This window comes from Triturus cristatus, chromosome 3_1 (assembly GCF_964204655.1).
Source record: "Triturus cristatus chromosome 3_1, aTriCri1.1, whole genome shotgun sequence".
Taxonomy (NCBI): domain Eukaryota; kingdom Metazoa; phylum Chordata; class Amphibia; order Caudata; family Salamandridae; genus Triturus; species Triturus cristatus.
Genome location: NC_140583.1, coordinates 400154536 through 400178059, shown reverse-complemented (window position 1 = coordinate 400178059; position 23524 = coordinate 400154536). Strand labels below are relative to the sequence as shown.

General features: G+C 43.4%; 1 protein-coding gene across 2 annotated transcripts in view; it reads right to left on the bottom strand.

Annotated features, from left to right (window-relative positions):
- Nucleotides 1–23524, bottom strand: part of AP4E1 (adaptor related protein complex 4 subunit epsilon 1) — a 417135-nt gene that overhangs the window by 211473 nt on the left and 182138 nt on the right. For both annotated transcript variants that reach the window (XM_085644188.1, XM_085644189.1), the window contains exon 13: nt 12728–12846. In XM_085644188.1, coding sequence (XP_085500314.1) covers nt 12728–12846 — 119 coding nt within the window. The remainder of the gene's footprint in view (nt 1–12727; nt 12847–23524) is intronic.

The following is a 23524-nucleotide window of genomic DNA, read 5'->3' as shown; positions in this document are numbered from 1 at the left end:
AACTCAAAAACAAATAATACAAGTAAGAACGAAAGGCAAGAAAAAACAGACCAGAAAAGAAAGAATGCAATAAAGAAAAAAGACAAAATAGAAATAAGGCAGGAATGAAAAAAATTAAGGAATAAAGAAAAAGAAAGATAAGCAAGAAGGAAAGAAACGACAAGAAATAGGAAAAATTAAGAAGGCAAGAAAAAAATAAAGTAGGCAAGAGAGAAAGAAGGCAAGAGAAAAAGCAAGAGAGTAGGAAAGCAGGACAGAAATGCAAAAAAAATTAAGTAAGAAACTGAGACAAACAAAAAAAAAAAAAGTCGCACAGACAGAGTAGCAAAGACCGGTGCAACACACTCATACTAGCTTATATTCAAAGTGTGTGTGAGCTGCTGTTTCATAGCTGTAGTCTTTTAAAAAAGCTCTGTTCTCCACAACATATTTAGACAAGACCCAGAGATGGTGCACTATTGTTATTGCAGCATGCGGATTTACATACAGACTGTTGGTTTCACAGATACATTTAAACACAAAGAATGCTGGTAATTCCTAGAACACACAGCACCAGAAGGATAAAGATTGCATAGCATATTGGGATAGCTAACTCAGAATCAACCCACTGAGCTATCTCAGCAGCACACAAAGGTGTCACTGATTCGTATTTAACGAGCTGTATAGCTGGCTCATAAATTTAAACATAATTGCACTCTTAGGGGCATATGTATCAAACGATTTTGTATTCGCAAACGCTGCGAATCGCAAAAAAACAGCGTTTGCGAATACAAAATCGCAAAACGCAAATTGCGATTCCTTAAATGCTATGTAACACGCACCCAAGTTGTGCGAATTCTCCTTAAGAAATCGCAAATTACCACCAACTTCAAATTCTTTGAAAAATGCAATTTTTGGCATTTTTCAAAGTGCCATGTGGCGCACATACATGCCCTTACAGCATGTATGTGCGCCATATGCGCACACATGTTCATTTCAGGGGTGCATCAGGGTGTCATCATGACACCCTTGCACCTTTGAAATTATTCTCAATTTGCGATTAGCAAATTGCAATTCGCAATTTGAGAATTACTTCCCATTCATTCCTATGGGCCTCCTGGCCCATAGGAATGAATGGGAAGGTATTCCTTAATTGCGATTTCGCAATTTGCTAATCGCAATTAAGGAATATTAAGAATTCGCAAAATATGTGCGAACTTTTAAATACATCCCGTTTTGCAATTCTCAAATAGCGATTCTCAAAAAATCGCTATTTGAGAATCGCAAATACGGTTTTTGATACATATGCCCCTTAAGGAGTTAACTCACTGGATTCAAAACTATCCATGGCTAAATTCTAAATGAAGTATCTTACTGCCACATAAAGATAACTGTAATTCCATTTCAGATAATAAAGAACCCATAATTTGTTCTTCTTCTATGGGTCACTGTATAACATATTATATACTAAAACACGCAATACACTTCACCTATGTTTAAATGAAAGAGATACAAGTGTCCTGCAAATTGGACATCATACAGGCAGGTTTTCTTCCAGGGCAAAGTAGATTAAGGAACCACTGGTGAAACTGAATCTAGGATAAACGTGTCTTGCAGAATTGTCCGCTTATGAATTCACATCTTACTATATTAAAGCGTTTGGTTTGTGTACCATATTAGAATTTATATAAGTGTACTTCTCTGCATGCAGAGTAAAAAGAGGATAACAATATAAAAGAAGTTTCAAATGGACAAATCTGATATGCTATTAAATAACAGCAGTCAGATAAACAAAGGCCATTCAAAATGAACAGTATTGGCAGGACATCGAAAATGATATGGCTGGACTGTGCCCTGTATTCACATCAGGATCTAAACACAAAGGCACCACTAAAGTAATTATGAAGTAAAAACACAAACACCGGCCCTGACGGGAACTACATTGTGTGTGGGTGTGTTCCTTGTGAAAGAGAAAATGCAGTCACTCAAATTGAAGTTAGCTAGTGGCTGAAGTAGGCTGCTGCATGCTGCACGCTGTAGGTTACATTTTAAAATGTGTAAAATCGTAGACAGCCGATAAGCGGCACTACAGACAGAGGCAGGCGGGAGCAACCGATGGCGCCAGCGCTGTGGCCAGAGCACCAACAGGCGAGGTTGAGGCATAACTGAAAATGCTAGACACTTCCATGGACCCGCCTTGTCAGAGCAAAGCTTCTTTAACAAGTCTCCAAATCTGTTGTTTAAACGGGAGGTGGCAGCTCTCCCCATGAAAATGCTCCAGTCAGGCATGGAGCGATCTGAGTGGAAATGAAAGACTGCGAACACTGACTCCTGTAACATGAACCAGATTTTAAGTATGTGTGCGTTTCAAGTGCCTCATCTTGTTGGGATTGCGAATTGTTCCAAATATATACAACCGTGGATGTTTATGCCAATTGTAGTTTTCTCCAGTGCGCTTTAAAGAGGCTGGAGTATGCGCTCACCAGCAGCTATTATATTTTTTGCCTCAGACAATAAATATTGCTAAAGTAGGTCCTGGCACTCAAGGAAGCTACTTAAGGTGTGGATATGCTCCTTGTGAAAGGGCAAAATGCAATCACTCAAACTACAGTTACCCAATGGATGAAGTGGGCTGACCCACTGCCCCCTGTTATATGCTAAAGTAGGCGAGACAAAAATGTGAATGGCACAACAACTGCCCAATGGATGAAGGAAGCTGCCAGAAAACCCCTATAAGTAAGATATATTATAGATCTTTTATTTTTCACTGGAACCGGCATTCTGTCTAACGCGTTTCAGATTTCACAGGCTGCCAGATAAGCAAGTGCAACACACAACCAAACCATCACATTGTTTAGTTTCCTCCTTTTATGGCCCGGTAAGTATCAGGTTGCATTCTGGGACATGTAATTCAGTCTATGAATTAAAGCCCTCGTGGGCGTCACACTTCCAAAACATAATTAAATAATAGTTCCATTGCCCCCAGTGAGGCTGCTGCTTATGTCAAAGTACATTTTTTAAAGCCCCATTGACACCCCGTTTTAGTACAGTGATTTTAGTCTTCTCCCTTTTCCCTCAGTTTGACGAGAGTGCTACTTTTTCTTTCCTGGACAAGCTTATATACATAATATTTAGACGGTCGTCCATACCGTGAAGTAGCACTGCTGCTAAGAAGAGAACAGTGAGTCCATATGTCTTTGCACTTGCAGACTGAAACGGAGCAGCCCAAATTGTTTTTTGTTCATCCGGATTCGCGCATCCAGCGCGAATTTCGGGCAATTTAACAAATAAATGCTTTTTTCGGCCATGGGGGTCCTTGTGGGACCCCCTGAGCAGGCCTAGGGGTCAGGGTGTTTCTACCCTGCCCCCTTTTCATTTTTTTCACCTTTGTTTGGTCTGTTTCTTGTGATGGCTGTCAACACTTCCTGGTTTGGAGTGTTGACAGCCAATTAAAATGAAGCTCGTGGTCGGGAGGGTACGCGGATCCTCCGCGCCCCTAGATATCGTTTTTTTTTTTTTTTTTTACAATTTCTCAGCAACTACTGAACAGATTTACACCATTTTTAAAAAGGTCGCTTTTTGAACCAAGAACTACATTTTTGCCAAATTTCGTGTAATTCCGTTCAGCAGTTCGGGCTGTAGCCTTGGCTAAAATTTCCTATGGAAATTAACATGAAGAAAACAAGAGAAAGAAGGCAAGAAAACCAAGAATGAAATGAAAAGAAATGAAAGAAGGGAGAAAAGCAAGAAGAAAGAATTGCAAGAATAAAGGAAAGAAAGAAAGAAAGAAAGAAGACATGAAGGGAAGAAGAGAAGAAAGAAAGAAAAAGAAAGAATGATAAAGACAGAAGGACGGACAGACAGTTGGGGTTGGCTAGATTGATGGAGAACTCTGATGACCTTCTATTGTGAGCTGATGTGAAATAACAGCAGTAAGATAAACAAGACTCCTCCAGAATGAATTTACTACATCATTACCAGATTATGGGATCTGATAGAGCTGGAATGTGCCCTGTGCTCACATCAAACCTGTTATCACAGCGACTCTAAAACAAAAACAACACTAAAGTAATTATAAAGTGAAAAATAAACACCGGCACTGAAGGGAACTACCTTGTGTGTGGATGTGTTCCTTCTGAAAAAGTACAATACAGTCACTCAAAGTGAAGTTAACTAGTGGCTTAAGTAGGCTGCCCTACATACACTGATGGTCCTGCAAAAGAGGGCTTCATACTTAGAGGTGAAGTGCACGCTCCGTGAGATGGGCCTCCAGTACATGTTGCTTTTCCTGGCTCACCTTAAAATCATGACGGATGGCTGTACTCACTTATGTGACACACCAACTGCGGCGTGGGAATGGATGGAGACTCATCGCACGGGGAGTGGGTCCCCTTCGGGCTTACCATCTTCGTCTGGGCGGGACCCTCCCAGGGCACGCTCCTAACACCTTGCATTGCTGATGACCCCCTGCTCTTGATTAATCGGAAAAGATTGGCAGTTTTTCACCAGAGAAGGCGGTCAGCGGATGAGGAGCACGTCTCTGTCTGGGGTTGGCACGCCCTCACGTTGCATGCACAGTGTCTTGGCAATGGGCACATAGAGACACTCGGGTTACTGGTTTGTTGAGGTTTGGGCGCCTCAATGTTGTTGGTATGCCCTGGTGAGTGGGGTCGTTTGTTATGATTCACTAGGCCATATCATGCATTCTCCTGGGGGTAACACACATGCGGCTGGACTACAATGCTCCACCACCTCTCCAACCCTGCGGTTTGTGGCAGCAGGCCTGAGTATGGTGGGTGATCTGGAGGGATGTCATTTGCTACACACCTCACCGGATGACTGCACAAGTCCCTTGTTACACTGTTCTTACTTTGAATTTTAGAGGCATACTCTCCGCCCACAAGTGTCATTTGATACACTCTTACCTGATGAGGAGAGGGGTGGACACTGTGTTACTTTAGGAGACCCACTTAACACGGACAGCTGCGTCAGAGATGGAAAAGATAGGCCTTCGCGACCTGCTATTGCTCCTTCGCCAGGGACACACCCATAAGGATCCGAACGAGGTTCCATTTCATTGTGAGACACAGCACATTGATAAGGATGGGAGATTTGTACTCCTTAATGGATCTTTGGATGGGCAGACCCTGGGGTTGGGATGTATTTATGCCCCCAATATTAACCGACCCACATACCTGTAGTCTCTGGCGCTGTAACTGGGCACAACTTTACCAGAAGCTAGGGTGCTTGGGCATAATTTTAACTGTATGGCGGATATATTCCTGGACAGATCCTCCCTTCCACTCCTCGACTCTCCGGTCAGGAGGTTGGCGTCTATTTCCAGAAAAAGAAGGCTGATTGGAGCCTCCTGGATCTCTGGAGACTCTGACGTGGCCAGGACCAGGATTATTCATTTATTTTGGGCGGAGATTGGCCCCTTTTACCTATTTTTGTTTCTTCTTGCTTGGCTATCAGGATGCCATTTTGTCTATAAAGCACAGCTGCGCTATCATTGCCCTCACTCTGCTCAACCCGCTATTGCCTCCCACTACCATGTAAGCACTGTTTTTGCCGGAAAATATTCATTTTCTTGGAAATATTACTGCCTCTGAAGTACAATTTCTCCACCTCTTAATGTCACCTGCTTCTGAGGTGAATTGTTTACCTTATCTCAGCACAGGGCACTGCTGAAAACTCCTGAAGGCCGGTTTACTGACTCCTTTTGCTTACACATTGTTTCACACTGCCTTAACATTTTGCCTTAATCAATATTTAACCGTTAAGCGTTTTTTGAATGATGAACTTTGCTGAATTTACATGAGACTTATCTTGTTTTGAAGCACTTAATCCTGAACATATTTTGGACACTCTACTGAGCAGCTTTATTATCATACTTTGAATACATTAATATCCGATTCATTCAGTGGAATTTATGGCTTTGTGATGGAGGCACTTTTTGTTGCATTTTTCTTTCTAAGACCATTCAAGTCCTCTCCAAGGTTGGGCTCCCTTCCTTATGCCTCATAGATTTTGCTCTATTCCTTACATATGGAGTCATCTTATGGTCATAAGACTTTAACTCTATCCGGAAAGAAGCCCTCTGCCCACAAAGGCATAATCACTACCTGAAAACGAAACAAGAAAGACCCTGGATCTCCAACGAAGGCTCCACTACCACAGAGTCTGGACGATCTCATGGAAGGAATAAAACTCCTGAAGCCTTTTGTTATGGAAACCAACTCTACACTTCAACGGATAGAGGAACTAATATTGAATCGAGGGTGCCAGAGGTAGAGCAACATTTTAGCAATATACAGGACCAATCTTAAATTTTTTGGAATTCCTGAGAGGGCAAAGGGTTCTGGCATGCTAGCCTTTCTTAAGCTACATATTCCCAAGATAGTGGGGGCTCAAGGGGAATATCAACCTTAATCTGCAACATGATCACAGAGTTGGTCCTAAACCTTCGGGAGCTTCATCATCTGGTAGTCCAAGAGGGATAATAGTACTTTTTGTTTAATAAACTGAGCTTCTCTTGGTTTTATCAGCGGAGAAATAGAGGAAGTCAATGCTTTGGTCTGGCCAGAGGGTCCTTTTCTCCCAGGACGTGGCTCGTGCTACTGCTGCCGCCAAAAGGAATTCCTATCCTTCTGTCCAGCGTTACGATCTGTGAATGATAGATATGGTCTTGTGCATCCTTGTCTCTTCAAAAGGACTCATAAGGAGAGAACCTCCTCATTTGAGTCTCCAGACGACTTAGGAAATACATTTTTCAACGCAAGGGTGAAGAAATGGAACTTGGAAAAACTTGAAATGTTCCTATCGTTGCATAGTTATTGCTATGTTTATGTTAATAGCATTTTTCCTTTTCACGGGTGTCTCTTGTCTAAACCGGACTACTTTCCCGGATGTTTTTTCTTTTCCATGTGTTTCCCATCCCAGACCTATTGTATATACCTTATGTATATTTTTTGGTAAGTGCTCTTCATCAGTCGTCTATGTATTCTTATTTATTTTGGTATCTCCTTCACTTTTAGTCTTACTTTCTTTTGTCTCTAATCTGCTGTTTTACTATATATGTTGATACGGATTGTCTCCTTGGCTTCCAATTTTCACCTCTGGCTGTTACAGGTCTGTGGTCCATCTTTTTTTCTCACACTTCTACGTTCCTTCTTGTTACTGTTTTTACACTGTATATCTCCCGTTTCTCCTATGGTTGTAGCCATTTGGCTTTTTGACATCTTTTCTTTCTCCAACAGCTGTTCTTTCTCTTTTCTCCCCTTTCAGCTACTTTCCACTTTTCTTACTTTCATATATCTGTATTTTACTGCGCAAACATGAGCTACCTGCTCTTTTTTTTTTTGCTTGCTTATCTTTTTCATTTTATCTTTTTTTGAATTAAGGATATTGCTACTATACAAGATGTTCCCTCCTTTTTATGGTTAATAATACGTGAAAGGTTTACACAATTCTATTAAGAAGCAGATAGTGCTTGTGCATTTATCTAGTTTACAATGTAAGGTTATGTTAAAAGATACTCATCTCACAGGCAAGGACATTAACTCATTGAAGAAAGACTAGGTCGGCCAAGTATTCTGTTCCCCAGCAAAACAGAAGAAGAATGGGTGATTACCCTATTTCATAAATTGCTTGCAGTATCAATTGAAAAGGAGAAGGATGAAGATGAAATATGAAATATGACTTCTTCATACTACTACTAATAATATTCCCATTTCCCTCCTTAATATATGTGGCCCCACTGGCATAGACGTACAATTTTGGGAACACATTTCTTCCATTTCACATTCCTGACCAAACACAAATCTTCTTGTGAGAGGAGATTGTAATCAAATTATGAATCCCTTCAGCGACAGAAAATCTCTTGCCAGATACGCCCCTAATAAAATTCAAAAGACATTCAGAAACACTATTCAATTCAGGGGTTTGGTAGATGCATGGAGGATTCTTAATCCAGAAAATTTGGAATTCACCTTTTGTTCCCACCACACAATTCCAAATCTAGAATTCATTATATTTTTTATTACACCTCAATTACTTCCCAGATTAATTCATACCGGAATTGGATCTATATTAATATCTGATCATGCTCCTGTATTTATTGATACAGAAATATCATTTGAGTTCTCAAAATCAAAAATATGGAGATTCATTAATTATTTACTCAAGGATCAAATTTTGTGGAAACTTTGGAAATTTAATTAAAGGAATATTTTGACTCAAACATTACTTCGGATTTACCTGACAACATTATATGAGATGCCATTAAGGCTAGAGGTTATATTATTGATTACTTTGCAGCTTAAAAGAAAAAAATTCCTTTGAATAATCTGCGCACATACTCTCCTCTAGTGACCAGCTTGAACATCAATACTATAATTATAATAATGAACTCACTCGTAAGCATCTTGCTCAAGCCAAATTGGCCTTTAACAAAAAAAAATCAACTGAGGAGGCTTCTGATGTAAGTAAGTAATGCATTTATAAAGCGCAACAAATGCCGATGCGTCTTGGCGCTGAGAAAAGTGTATACTTAACCTGCAAGTCAACTACTATAGTTATGGCGGGAATATCCAAGTCTTAAGCAGTTTCCTGAACATGGATCTATGCGAACGTAATCGGATTCCAACCAAACGAGTGTTCCAGAGTTTGGCTACCTGATATGACAAATTTCCCACCCCACCTAGTCCTTCGGAGTTTGAGGTCCTGTGCCAGCCCTTTGTTAGCAGATCTTGCGTACCTCCGTGGGGCATGCGAAGAAAAAAAGCTTCTGAAGGTCCTGCGGACGCCCCAGCCCCCGTACAATGCTTTGTGAATTCAATTCTTTGCTGAACGGCAGCCAGTGGAGGGCCCTGATACTATTTCTTTAATGAGTTTTATATAGCGCTGGCTAGACCCGTGGGTATCAGAGCGCTTTACATTAGGTTTCACATTATTACACAGTTATAACAGTTACAGGTTACATCAATTATACGAAACACATTAAAGGAGCATAGAGGAAGGAAAAATAGGATTGTAAGGGGGAAGGGTGTAGGAGGAAGGAAGGAGATAACGGCAGGAGAGAAAGGAAATTCTGTCCAAGGACCGGAAGGGTAGGTGACGGCCGTGAAGGGGGTCCACAGTCCATCACCCCTATAGCTATCGAGGTAGCTCTGCTGGGCAATGGTCAAAAAACTAGGTCTCACCAGTCGAGGGCAGGATCGCAGAATACATGTCCTGATGGGTGACCAGGATGGGGGTTCTGATCAATGTCGGATGAGGGCTATGATCAGGGTCTGGTAAAACGAGAAAATAATAGTGCGGAGAGTGGTAAGGGGATGGGTAAAGGGGGGGGGGGTGGCAGAAAACGGCAGGCGAGACGAAGGAAGGTCTGCCCAATGACCGGCTGGGTAGGTGACAGCCGAGGAGGGAATCCACAGTCCATCTCCCCTATAGCCATCAAGGGAGCTCCACCGGGCATCTGTCAGGTAGCAAGGTCTCAGCGGTTGTGGGAAAGCTCACAGGGTAAATGTCCTGAAGGGTGAGCAGGATCCAGGTCGGATGAGGGCTATGATCAAGTTCTGGTCGATGACCAGTTGTTTTATTGACCAGGAGTAGAAGTACATCGTGGTGAGGTCCACTGTGGCGGCCAGCTTGTGGTCGGCAAGGAGGTTAAGTCTTTGCTGTTCCAATACAGTTAGTTCTAATTATTATCTATGACTCATTAAAGGAGGGTGCTTGTTATGCAGAAATGGTATGAAATTTAGGAATATTTAGTAACTACCAAGCTGCTATGTTCTGCAAGGACTGGAGTTTTGACAGTCAGCGTTTATTAATTCCAAGAAAAAGAGCATTAAAATAATCGATTCTGGAAAGAATTAAAGCGACTATCACTGTTTTTCTCAGTTCTTGTGTAATGAAAGGGAGAATTGTTCACAAGATTTTAGGCAAAAAAAACATGAGGAGGTGAGAGAGTTAATCTGATCTGAAAAACTGAACGGGTCATCAAACAGGACTCCCAAATTTCTAACTTAGTTGATCGGAACAGGAAATTGGCCAGCCTCAGCTAGCCACCATAGATGGTTCCAAAGTGATTGTCCCTTACCAAACTCAACCACCTCGGTTTTCTCCGTATTTAATTTGAGACAATTTTGATGCATCCACCTAGAACTGGATGTCAGACAGTTATGGAAGGGACCTGCTACTGTAGCTGCATCTGAAGAAATGGCTATAACGGAGTATCATCTGCTTAAGAAACGAACGAAAAACCAAACGTTTTAATCAGCTGCGCTCGCAAGGAGATGCAAATGTTAAACAGGATGGGAGACAGCACAGAGCCTTGCGGGACTCCACAAGGGAGTGAGAATACCTCAGATGAAAGAATGGAAATGTATGCCTCTGCTTAGGGAACAACTAGAACGCTGAGTGTACAATGGCGGGCTCGCTCTTAAGTTACGGGCACGGCGGTCTATGAAAGGAGCACGAATCAGCGCATGCAAGTAAGTAAAACCAAATTAAAAGCATGTACAAATAAAATAGCCTCTCATGGGTCTGAAATAAGTACAGGTAATGTCAGGCAGTTTCCACTGCGCGATGCGTTAGCATGGAAATTTATGCCTCTGTATAGGAAACAACTAGAATGCAAACCATACAATGGCAGGCCAGCTCTTAGTTATGGGTATGGCAATCGGCGAAAGGAGCAGAAATCGGCGCATGCAAGTAAGTAAAACCAAATTTTCACTTGTGCTCCTTCAGGAAAGCACAATGTATGGAGAGTTCCTTCAGAGACGGATACACCAACTATTCTGAGCGTGGAATAGTATTCGCTCATATCTGTCCCTGCTAAATTGTCTAGGATCTCCTTAAGAGAGTGTTTTGAGTTTGTGTACGAGTGTCAGGTTGCATGGGTTTACTTGAAGAGAGAATGCAGTAGAGAGGTGAAGTGGGGGGTGTTTTCATTGTATTTATTCTTCTGTATATAACTGTTGCTTTTTAGATTTTATTTTTTGTCCTTCTTTTTTTCCATACAGCCACAGATGAGATAATGCACTTGATAGCTGTGCTCCAACATGTATAGATTGTTTAAATATTATATCATCTTATCCTAACCATGTAGGATATCTAAATGTATGAATACACTTTTGTGCAATGTGATCATTAGGACAACAACATATGAGGTACAATTCATGATTAACTTATGTTTTAAAGTAAAAAATTAATAAAGATATTTGGATTATTTGTACAAAAACTATTTCAAGTGATTTCTCTTTGAGCTGGTTGCAAAGTTTGAACCCTTCGAGGTCGCATTGAAAAGCAATATAGGTCAGTTCAGAGGTTTTCTTTCTTGATTGCTACCCTCCCCCTCCTCTTGGGCCTAGAAGTATTCGGGGGTACCTTTTCTTTTATGGACACTTGTGCGCCTTCTCCTGCGACAACTGCCATAAAGGTAATGATTAAACAGTGAAAGCATGCATGTTCTGTTTTACAGAAATGCTATTAAATATATATATTTATTTTACATGGAAAATTCAATGCAATTTTGGCATTTTATCCCTTGGTGTTGTAGGTTCCATATATGCATGTTTGAGGGTACTTCGCATTTTTATTCCCTACACAAACACATTATATATATATATATATTTCACAAAATGCCCGAAAGCATTGATGGCACTCGACAGTAAACCACCATCCATTTTTTTCTTGCAGCAACCCACTGCAGCACTCCAGAAGTTACATTCTTTATTCGCCTGATGCGTTTCGAGGCCAATATAGGATATATATATGTCACACAGCGATCCAATAATTGGATCGCTGTGTGGTATTTACCTGCCGGCTGGCTCCGCCGGCTTCACGCGTTACCTGCCAAAGGGCCTGGATTTAGGACGGAGCAACTCTGTGTGATATATATATATATATATTTTTTTTTTGGTATGCTCAGGGGTCCCCGCACATGGGCGAGACTATTCAGTGCTTATGACTAATGATGAGTATCCGCCTGGAAGAGAACCGCAGAATCTGTAACATGTGAAGCTAATGTGTGCAATGTATTATCAAAAAATGCAATAAATAAAATAGTTGCAGTTATAAACAATGTCATCCTTCCTTCTTCATGTAGGGAAGTCATTTGAAAACCTTAGTAATCAAGCAAAAATCTGGCTTATTGGCATGAAATTATCTTTCAGAAAAGATGTAGAGGCTGAATCATTTAGTTTCAAACTATGGTAAAACCCTTATTTGCAGATATTGTTCATGACAATCAGTTCAGTATAATGAACAGAAAATTCAATTATCTTCGATTCTGTTAAAATGTTTTGACATCCAATACCCTAAAGCAAGCCATTATTTGATAACGTATACATATAGTTATGATGCTTTGAACATATACGTTTTAATATGCGTGTTAACATTCCAATTAAAAGTCATGAATTTTCAAGTATTCTTTTTCTAATGCAACTTCCCGATTCAAACATTTTGGTTGAAGCACCAAAAACAACACCTTTTAGCAGAAAGAACATGAAAAAATAAGTTAAGAACTCTGGAAAGCTGTACTTTCAGCCAGAGTAGATTGATATCCTTACTAAAGTCATAGTCCAGTCTGATGCTAAAACCCAAAGGAGTTTGCCTACAATATAAACTAAACCCAATTGCACAAATTTAAAGATCACTTTACCTATTCTGCAAAGACCAGTCCATATATTTACTTTACCAGCTCACCGAAATATGAAGGCATTGTACTTTGTAACGTACGTACCCAACAGATAACATGAAGGAATCTCTGAGGATAATATACATTTGCCTGATCTAGCAATGTAATATATGACCGGACTGCATTTAGTCTTAACTGCAGATTTTCTTCTTCATCCTCAAATCCTACAGGGAAAGAAAACAAAATGCAGATGTTGAGTCACATAGGTTTACACAAGATTAACAAAGGCAGAATCTCAATACATATTACAGCAAAGTATTTCAAGTACAACCAGGGAAGCAAGTAAAACACCCCAATGACAAGACGTTTCAGTTGACCCCCAACTCTAAACATAAAATGAAAGTAGATGATTTGTATATATCTGTACAGATATGTAACCTTTCTAAAGAGGAAGGCTTACTGCCTTTTTCCATGTTATGCAACTGATATGTGGCTCCTCCTCTTTCTGAGATGCAGCAAAAGTTTTTTTTCAAGTACATGACAAAGTCCATCCAAAGTCTATCCCATAATTTGAATTTATGACATTTTCCTTCCACCACAGTTACAAAGATCCATCTGTTTTCCACATTAAATTCCAGCTATTATAACAGTGTCTAATTTCACATTTACTGATGGCCGGTATTTATTTATTTTTATTTATTTATGTCATTTGTAAAGCGCTTGAATCACCCCGGGTGGGGTATCTCCGCGCTGAGGACGAAGAGGGTGAAGGCTGAATGAATTAGAAGTGTGTTGTTTTCAGTTTTTTTCTAAAGGACAGGTAGTTGTTACAGAGCCGGATGTCCAGAGGTAGCTGATTCCACAATTGGGGGGCAAGGTAGGAGAATGACTTGCCTCCCAATCTGGTTTGTTATATCCTTGGAATGGTAAGGAGACCTTTTCCTTGGGAACGGAGGGTAAGTGAAGGGAAGTACCTAACTAGTTTGTCGGCCAGATATGTCGGTCCCATTTGGTTAAGACCTTTGAACACCAGACAGCAGATTTTAAACTGGATCCTTTTACGTATTGGTAACCAGTGTAGTTTGCGGAGAAGGGGGAGAGAAGGTGTTCGGTGGGGTGCACTGGCTATCGACGAGCTGCCGTGTTCTGGACCACCTGTAAGCTGTTCAGGGAGGACTCCTTTGCAGAGATTAGTAGAGCATTGCTAAAGTCCAGACAGCTGAGTACTAGAGCATGTACCAGAGTTTTCCGAGTGGAAGGGGGGAGGAAATTGAATACTCTACGGAGTAGGCCAAGGGCATGGAAGCATGCACGTTTGGTTGAAGTTATGTGTTCATCCAAATTGAGTTTGCTATCAATTAGGACCCCTAGGTTTTTGATCACTGGTTTAGGGGAGGGGGGGCGGGCCTAGTTCCTCTGGCCACCAGCTCGGTGTCCAGCTAGTAACTGCATCCTTAAATAGCATTATTTCTGTTTTTCCTGCATTAAGCTGTAGGAAGTTATTGCTCATCCATGATGTTATAGTTTTCATGCCTTCTGAAAAAATATTTTTAGTGTTGGGGGAATCTTTGTCAAAAGAGAGCAGAAGTTGGGTATCGTCAGCGTAAGAGAGTGGAGTGAACCCGATGTTTCTCAGGAGAGAGGCAAGAGGAGCGACGTACACATTAAAAAGGGAGGGGCTGAGGCAGGATCCTTGTGGAACTCCCTTTGTGACCACCGTGGTCTTAGAACTGAAAGGACCCAAGTTTACTGTTTGGGTTCTTCCTTTGAGGAAGTTCCGTAGCCAGTCTAGAGCCGCGTCCTGTATTCCTATAGTTTGTAGTCTTTCCAGTAGAATCTGATGAGAAATGGTGTTGAAAGCAGCGGACAGGTCGAGCAGTATGAGAATTACTGCTCGGCCTGCATCCGTCTGCATTCGAATGTTATCAATGACATTGACTAAAGCTGATTCTGTACTATGTCGGGGGCGAAATCCTGACTGTGAATGGTCAAGGCAGTCGGATGCTTCAATAAATGCGGACAGGTGAGTGTTGATATGTTTTTCAAGCAATTTGCTGTGTAAGGGGAGTAAGGAAATTGGGCGATAATTGGAAATCACATCTGGGGATAATTTAGTGTTCTTTCTTATAGGCATGATCTGTGTTGCTTTCCAGTCATTGGGTAGCTTGCCTTCCTCAATGGATCTGTTAAGGATATGACAGAGGGGTGTTGCAAGTTCCCCTGCTAGATTTTTCGAAATTTTGGCTGGCATAATGTCCTTGGGGGAGCCTGACTTAGCAGATCTCAGGAGAGATTCAGTTTCTTGAATCGTGAGCAGAGGGAATTTTTGGAGGGTAATAGTGGTGGAAGGAGGGGAGGCTATTGTAATGTGTGGATTCTGGTGCGTAGTAGTGATAGTTATTTTGTTATATATATAGTTTATTTTCTGTGAGAAATGATTGGCTATGTTGTCACATAATGCCTGAGTGGGTTCATCTTCCGGGTTACAGGCTTTAGGATAAATGAGGGTGTTAAGTACTTGAAAAAGGACTTTGGGGGTATTATCTGTAGCCTCTAATAGATTGGCTATGTGGTTTTTCCGAGCAGATTTTATGTTTTTATGATAGGAGTCCAGGGCTGACTTATATTTGCCTTTATCCAGGGGGTCGGGAGTTCTGCGCCATAGACGTTCTATTTTTTTACAGTGGCTTTTTTCTGCACGGAGGTTTTCAGAGTACCAGGGGGCCTGAGTGCGTTTGGTGGTGGCCGAAGAATGTTTCAGGGGGATTAGGACGTCTATGGTGGATTTAATTGAGTTCTGGAGGGTGGTTATGCATGTGTCTAATGAGTCTGAGTCAGAATATTGAGGAGGGATGAATGTATCATGAAATAGTGTGGGAGTTAGTTTGTGCCATTGTCTGTATTCTCGTGATAATTATTTTTTCATGGTTGTATGGTCAGCAGGGCCTGTTAAATTAAATTCTATAGAGGAGTGATCAGACCAGGTCAGCGGGTTAGTTGATCGGTATTCAGTATATGGTGTATTGGAGAGGACTGAGTCTAAAGTGTGGCCTGCGCTATGTGTAGGAGCAGTATTGATTTTAGTGAGTCCTAGCGTTGATAGTTCGGTCAAAAGAGTAGCCGCCTCTGGGTCGTTAGGGATCTCACTATGGACATTGAAGTAACCCAGGAGAAGAAATCTGCTGGAAGATATCGCGTGTGAGGCAATTATATTGAGGAGGTGAGTGATGGAGTCAGAAATGGGTCCAGGAGGACGGTATACCAGTGCTCCTTTCCAACTTAGCTGAGAGTGAATATCAATTCTAAAGGTTAGGATTTCGATTTTGTCACTAGTATGTTGGTCAAGCATTGTTGCTTTTATCGGATCTTTGTATATGATGGCTATGCCACCACCTGTATTATGAGGTCTGTCGACTTTGAGCAGACGATATCCATCAGGTATTGCGATGGCAATGGCAGGGGTGGAGGAGGGCTTTAACCATGTTTCAGTAATGAAGCCTATGTCAGGGAGGGTGGAAGAGATTAAGTCCCAGATGTTGATTGCGTGTTTGGGCAGTGAGCGTACATTGGCTAGAGAGCAGTTCCAGCTGGTTCTTGCTTCCCTTGTATTATCAGGATTATGTGTTGTTGGGGGGCCAGTAGTAGAGGAAGGTGGAGTGCTTTGAAAGCCGCAGGGTAGGCATGCTACGGGGCCCTCAATAACAGCGGGGAATTTTTGGGAACACAAATGGTTTTTTAAGTGATGAGCGTGGGGGGGGTATTTCATCTTTTAGGTATTTTAGCTCTAAACTCGAATATATAATACGCTTGGTACCGTTCTTGAATATTTTTTTGTTGTCAATTAATCCAACTTTTTATTCACTAAAATACCTCTTAAATTTCCCAAAATGTTATTCTATTGATATCGAGACCTATGTCATGTGGCACACATACAGCACTGTAGAGGATAAAGAGCATGACTAGATAAGACAGTAACCCTCAAGCAATACATCACATAGAGAAAAGGCAGTGATCTGGAATACATGGCAACAGCAGTCTCAAACAAACTGAACTAACCATTTCCCCCACACCGCCCAAGTTTCTGGGGACAACCCCTGACTTCGAAGACCACACGTTCCTGTTGCACACACCAATACACACACCGCCTCCACCCGAGAGAGTTGGGGGAAAGTAAACACCCATGTAGCAAAATCATGTTACGCGACTAAGAGGTCCGTGCCCAGAAATGATCGCTCAGCCCTCAAACCCCCAGAGGCCTCAAACACACCAAGGAGAATCAACAGGGGGGGATGGGGGAACTTCCCACCCAAGGACATCTGACAAGTCTCAGGTTACCTTGGCCCAATAAAAATGTATCAGTGGAAAGGACCAAACCATATGACAAAAGTCGACATAACCAACTCCAGGAGGTGGAGGTAGGGCGAAGGCCTGCGCGGCACAGGCGGGCTGGGGAGAGATAAGCAAAATAAAGATAGTACGTCCGTACCAGTCATATCCGCGAGGAGATAGTGAGTTTGTGAGGGGCATCCCGCCAATTCTTGTCCTCCAGGGGTCCCACCCAGCTCTCCCAACAAGTTCTAAGGTGGTCTAGCGAACCAGGGGCATTAATAACAAGGGTGCAATAAATCTGAGAGATTCCCCAGCGCCCCTAATTACCCATGAGTAGCTTAATTCCAAGAGGATCAAATTCCGGGAGCGTGTCAGTCGACTGGATGCGAGGATAAACAGCGTGTCTGATTTGGAGCTATTTGTAGCATTGGGTGTGTGCAAGGGTATACGTCTGTTGAAGGACCTGAAAAGAGTATATGTGAACCCGACTACACATCTCCCAGCTGTGTCATACCAATAAGTCACAAGATGAAAACCACGGAGCACTGCCAACTCCCCCAGCTGGGTGCCGTGCCAAAGAGGAGTTTAGCGTGTCGGTCTAGCCTCCCATTGTACATCCCGTAGTGCAGCTCTCCATGCAAAGAACACCACTTATTTTATTAACGGAATGGAGTTAGAAACCGGCGAGCCATAGAGCATGACCTGCAAGTGAGGGAAGCCAAACATCGAGAGCTCTAGGCGATAGGTGGGATCCGGCCATCCCCGATCAAACCAATCATGTATAACGAGAACGTGGGAGGACAAATATTAAAGGTAAAGGCTAAACATCCCCAGGCCACCATTAAAGGGACCTCGTTGACAGTATATGAAGGGCAGAAGCGGCCTGGGGCTCCGCCACAGGAAAGATCTCGCAAGCCCATCTAAATCGTGAAACCACACTGATACAACTGAAGTGGTAAGTTCCGAAAAATACAAAGAAAGCGCGGAAGGATCATCATTTTGTACAATGCGATACATCCCATGACATTAAGAGGAAGTGTTTGCCGATTTAGCTTTTTGAATCAAAGGTTGAATATTAAGGGCCCAGGTAAGTTCAGGATGTAAAGCAACCCATACGCCCAGATATTTAAAAATAAGCCGGCGGAGATGGATAGTCGTCTGCCAGTCAAAGCAGACTCTGGCCGACATCAAAGGGACCAGCATAGATTTAGAGGGGTTCATCTTCAAGCCTCCGTATAACGCAATGTGATCTTCATGACCCCCACCCCAAATCCGTCCAGAGTACCGGGGATCTGTACAGAAACGTTGGGCCAAAGGCTCTATTGCCATGGCAAAGAGAAGGAGGGGGGGCAGAGGGCAGCCCTGCTTGGTACCTCGCTCCACAGGGGAGACGGCAGAAAGGACCCCGTTGACTCACACTCTAGCATTGGGGTCAGAATACAGGTCATGGACCATCAAAAATGCAATCCAAAGCCAGCGCGGGCCAACAGCAACTGAGGGTAATTTCAGTCCACCGTATCGAAAGCCTTCTCAAACTCAATTAGGAGCAGGGCCAAATCCTGAGGCATCTGTGGGGAACGTGCAAGTGCAACTGATCGAGCAGTCCTGCGCCCCCTCCAGTATTGAGTGCACTGTCTACGGGGTTTGGGTAGAGGGTGTGCCTCCAAAGCAACAGCAGGCTCCCACCGGAGTGGGAAAGAGGAGTCGAAGGACCCATGTAACAAGCAATCATCTGTAAGCCACTGCCTTGTTAAGATGTAGGACACAGAGTCTGACTGGAAACCATAGCCAGTACTGAAGCCCCACAGCCCTCAGCTTCTATTTGACCTCCAAGTAAGAACTCCATTGTTGTTGTACCTCACAAGTGTAATCCGGGAAAAGGAGAACCTGAGTGTCCTCGCATCGGAGGTCTGAATGGAGACGGGCCTCCCCGAGGATCGAATCCCTGTCTCTATAATCCAGAATGCGAGTAATTATTGGTCGGGCAGAGCTCCAGGAGGAGGTCTAGGAGCCAGGGCACGGTGGGCCAGTTCAATAGCAAACAATGAGGGCAGGCAAGCAGGAGGCATTCAGGATTTATTCCAGCGTGCCATAAAGTCCACCATCTGCTGGGGCTCAACGTCCTCAAAGTTCTCGGGAACCCCAATGACACAAATGTTACACTGAGAGCGATTTTATGCATCTTACAACCATCTATGGAGTTCTGATGTGCGAGTAAGGAGGGCAGAGACCTGAGACTTAAGAGCAGGGAAGATCCGAGACTCAGCCTCCGTTATTCGAGCAGTGGCGTTCCAGAGATCTTGACGAAGCAGGGCCACGTCCATTCTCACTTCACCAACTTTCACCTCCACAGCCGCATGCGATGCCTGGATGGCCTGGAGTATGACCGTAAGGTCACCAGACGGAGAAGTGGGTTTATCACCATCACAAGGGTCTGGAGGGTGACCAGAGGAGCCCATAGTGTACTGGTCCAGACGCATCTCTGTAGAGGCAGGACGGGAGGTTTTGCCTTTACCAGTTTACTAACATGGTCAAAGGGGACAATGTCCGCAGTACAGGCTCCCACAATAGTTGCAGCGTTCAATGCCCCATACCAGTAAGGGCCAGTCAAACTTGCAGAGTCTCAGCCATAACAGAGATAAGGGGGTGCAGAGAAGCAACAGGAGTATTATGGCGCAATCCTAGAAAGCCCCAACACATTCACAGAGTACTAACAGCAAGGTCTTGTATATAGCAGTTCAGCACCTCAAGTCACCCAGGGAGGGGAAGTACGGATCTCGCAGATAAGCAGGGCAAGGGGTCCAGTCCACAGTACAAAGGAAAAGCAGGCGAGGACACCCCCAACACATTGTATGTGACCACCTGCCTCACATTCGGACCCCCAGAGCCGGTGCTGTTGGGGACCAGACCCAGGGCTCCTGCCAGAACCACTCAGATCACACCACCGCAAGAGGAGGTCACAGCCCAGCGTGACTCCAGTCTCCCTCTAAGGGATGCCCATGGCACCGGATGCGAAGAGGGACCATTGTCTTCAGCACAGGTTCCCACAGCAGTTGCTGCCTTCAGGGTCACAATTCAGCGAGGGCCCAGCCAAACATGCACAGGACTCCAGCCGCGACAATGGGAGGGAGGGCAGGAGGTAGCTGTAGAAGTATTATGGTGCAGGTCTAGTAGTCCCCAAAGTGTGCAATGAGCAGCTACAGCGAGTCCTGTACGGAACAGCCCAGCACCCCGGATCTTCCAGGGAGGGGAGGCACAGATCTCACAACTGAGTATGGTGCAGGGTCCGGTCCATAATGCAGGGAGAAGCAAGCAGGAAAGTTCCCAACACACCTCACATACCTGCAAGCTCGGGCCTCTGGAGCGGGTGTGGCGAAGGATGCAATCCAGGGCACCCCCTTCGAGCACTCCATCAGCACCATGGCAGGAGCGGTCACGATGCAGCGGGACTCCTGTCCCCGTTCTGGAAGGAGTCCGCAATCTGAAACTAACAGGCAGGTTGGAGGGCAGACAGCAACTCCAGACCGCCTAACTGAAGACTGGAGGCTGCAGGTCGGAGGTCCCATTCTTGGGACCCGGAGCCCCAAGGTAGAAGCGCAGTGGAGCTGAAGGTTGCAGTGGTAACTCCTCATGTCCACGAAGGGGATGCCCCACTTCCGAAGCTCGCGCCCGCCATGCACTGTGGTCCGTTGCAGCATCAGCACGCAGGGATCCTCCCAGTCGGTTGGCCCCCGCGGGTGACAGTAGATGCTCCACCGCCGGGACAGGCCTGCACCTTCAATCAAGTGCCATACAAGGTGCCCCATCGAAGCCTCCAAAGTGGACAAGGGCTGCCAGTCATGCGGTGATCTCCGATCCTCCGCCACTGGACTGCAGCACAGGCCCACAGCTCTACTGCACGCCCAGCTCACTGTGGAGGGCTGCAATCAATTGGCATACCACAGTTCCACAGGTAGATTTTAAAATTATAACAGCTGGCTGAGTGATGGTGATGTATGTTGGATTGCAGGGGGTTAAAGCGGAGATACCTTAAAGTGTGACCCCTATGTTGGCCATCTTGGCCACATCACCCCCCAAACCCCCCCCCCCCAAAAAAGTTGAAAGGTAGTCTTTAAAGAGAGGCTTTGCTCTGCCCCTTTGTTACTATTCGTCCTCACTGTATCCTGCTTGGGCAGCTATTGAGAGAACATACCTGAGAAGCAATGCCAACACTGAAACCAGACATGGCATGATTAAGCCAGCCTTGGATGGCTCTGCCCTTGCTACAATGAGGGTGAAGTGCTAAAGAGGTATACTTGGTCCTCGGGTAGGTGTCAATAGTAAGGTGGCCCCAGCGCTGTGGCTCCACATCTTTGTTGATGATAACTGACAGAAACATTGTTAAAGGAGAGCTTGTGTCAAATACAACAGGAAGGTGATTTGCATTGTTTTATCTTGTAACAAATATAGTAGAAGGACGCTTTTCATTATGAAATCACTCATGAATACTAAAGGAAGGGGTTTTACATGGTACACCGTGACAAATGGTACTGAATGTAGCTGTACACTGTTTTGTCACTGAGAGGCATTCCTACATAGATTTCTAGTTTAGTAGAGTCTATAGATGTATGGCTTTCATTTGAAATGTTTAGGGTTTTGTGTGTTTCTTTTTACAAGTTAAATCACTGGATGGACATTGTTTCTGAAGTGTTTCTGTGTGTTTTGTGGAGTTCTAATTCTGTAGCCCACACCATCACTCTGGATTATTCTGCCTCACAACCCTGAGGAATAAATGCTAAAAGGGTGTGCTTGTTGTTACTCCATTTCAGGCTAATATTAAGGAAACCGCAGGACCCCATCACCTTATTGATTTCCATTACGGGCATTTTGTTAGGCAGCAGTTGTTTTAGCCCATCTATGAAGCAGTTCTATTACCAGATACAGGAAGGGTATTAGCACTGTTAAACAGAGTCTCTTTCTTATACAGATCTCAAGTTCAGTGGTGGCTAAAGAGGTCTGCTGTTTATTATGCACATGTGTACATTTATGTTTAGTCAAGTGTATGTGGATTAAAGTACTGCTTTTTACCATTACTGGATATTTTCCATGAATTGTTGTGTGCTTTGTAGAAGAATAAGATTATGCCACTCAAAACCACTCTATCTACATCTTGGGCTGATCTGCTTCACTATCATTGCAATTGCTAAATCGGTGTACTTGGCGATCAGTAATGTGGTCCTTCGCTTTGGCTATGCCCCTATGCTTAGCATCTTGTTAACTCAATTAATTTGTCAGTATTTTAATTATTCCTTCAATTAAGTAGTGACATTAGTCACAGTTGATACAAACACTGTTGACAGAAACACAACAGGAATTAGTTTTTCATGATGTAGCCCAATTACAAAGACAGTGGGAAGGGAGTTTACATTGTTATCTCTATGACAAATACACCCTAAAGCCATTTTACATTGGGAACGCTAACAAATACAACAGGTAGGGATTCCGTATTGTGAACTGGGTGTAAAACATCATTGTAAAATACTTAAATTCAAACAAATTCATATGAAAAGAAGAGGTCTAGGTAACCGCAAAAATAGTGTAAATCCTGGTTAAATCTTCAGGAATCAGGGATATCCTTCTGCTAACAGCTTACTCTCAACTCAATATTCATTACATAACATTCTCCCACAGACTCCCCAAGGTCAGAACAGTCCACACACAAAGGAATGGGGAGAACTCCAGGGAAGCCACCACAGATAACAGAAGCCTAGTAAAGCTCTGTACCACTCCCCCCCCCATTATAACTGAAAGGATCAGAAACCAAGAGAATGGAAAAAAGACCCAACATATGTACATCATTCACAATATTATTATTCTCCTATCACTACAATACTATTAAAATTCCATGTGCATCCATCATTCATCATGGTTGCAAGCCATGATACTTTGACCACTGGCATGTTCTACTGAAATGAGAACCACCCTGACCTCTTCCAGCTAATTTGATCTTAACTAAATCCCCTTCGCGTATGACCTTGGGGGTGATAGCTTGGCGTAGATAAAAATGTTCTTAACTTTTGAACTGCAACCGCATTTCTTTCTCTCTCACAGCCCAGTCTTGATTCTGGGATACTTCCTTCTTCTGGTATTCTCCAACCCAAGGAGGACTTAATATGGTGTTAGGAACATGTTTTTTGAACTGTATGAAAGGTGAAACACCTGTAGTGGTGTGTGGAGTGAACCTGTACTCTTCCACTCTCTTCTTAACTGCCTTTATCCATCCAACTCCACTACTTTTCACAATCTGAATGGTCTCATTGAGTGTATGGTTAAATCCCTACCATCCTGTTGGTTTCAGGATGATAAAGAGCACTTTTCTTGTTCAAAATTCCCCTATCAACCAGGAACTTCTCCATCTCTCTAGAGTTCAATTGAAGACCATTGTCATTAAGTATGTGTCTGGGATTACCTTTCCAAGTGAAGATTTCCGCAAGGAAGTTTGCCACAGTGGAGGTGCAAATATAATTAGTGAAAGTAACTTCAGGCCACCTTGATGTCATATCCAATACCACATTGAAATGCTTATAAGTCTCA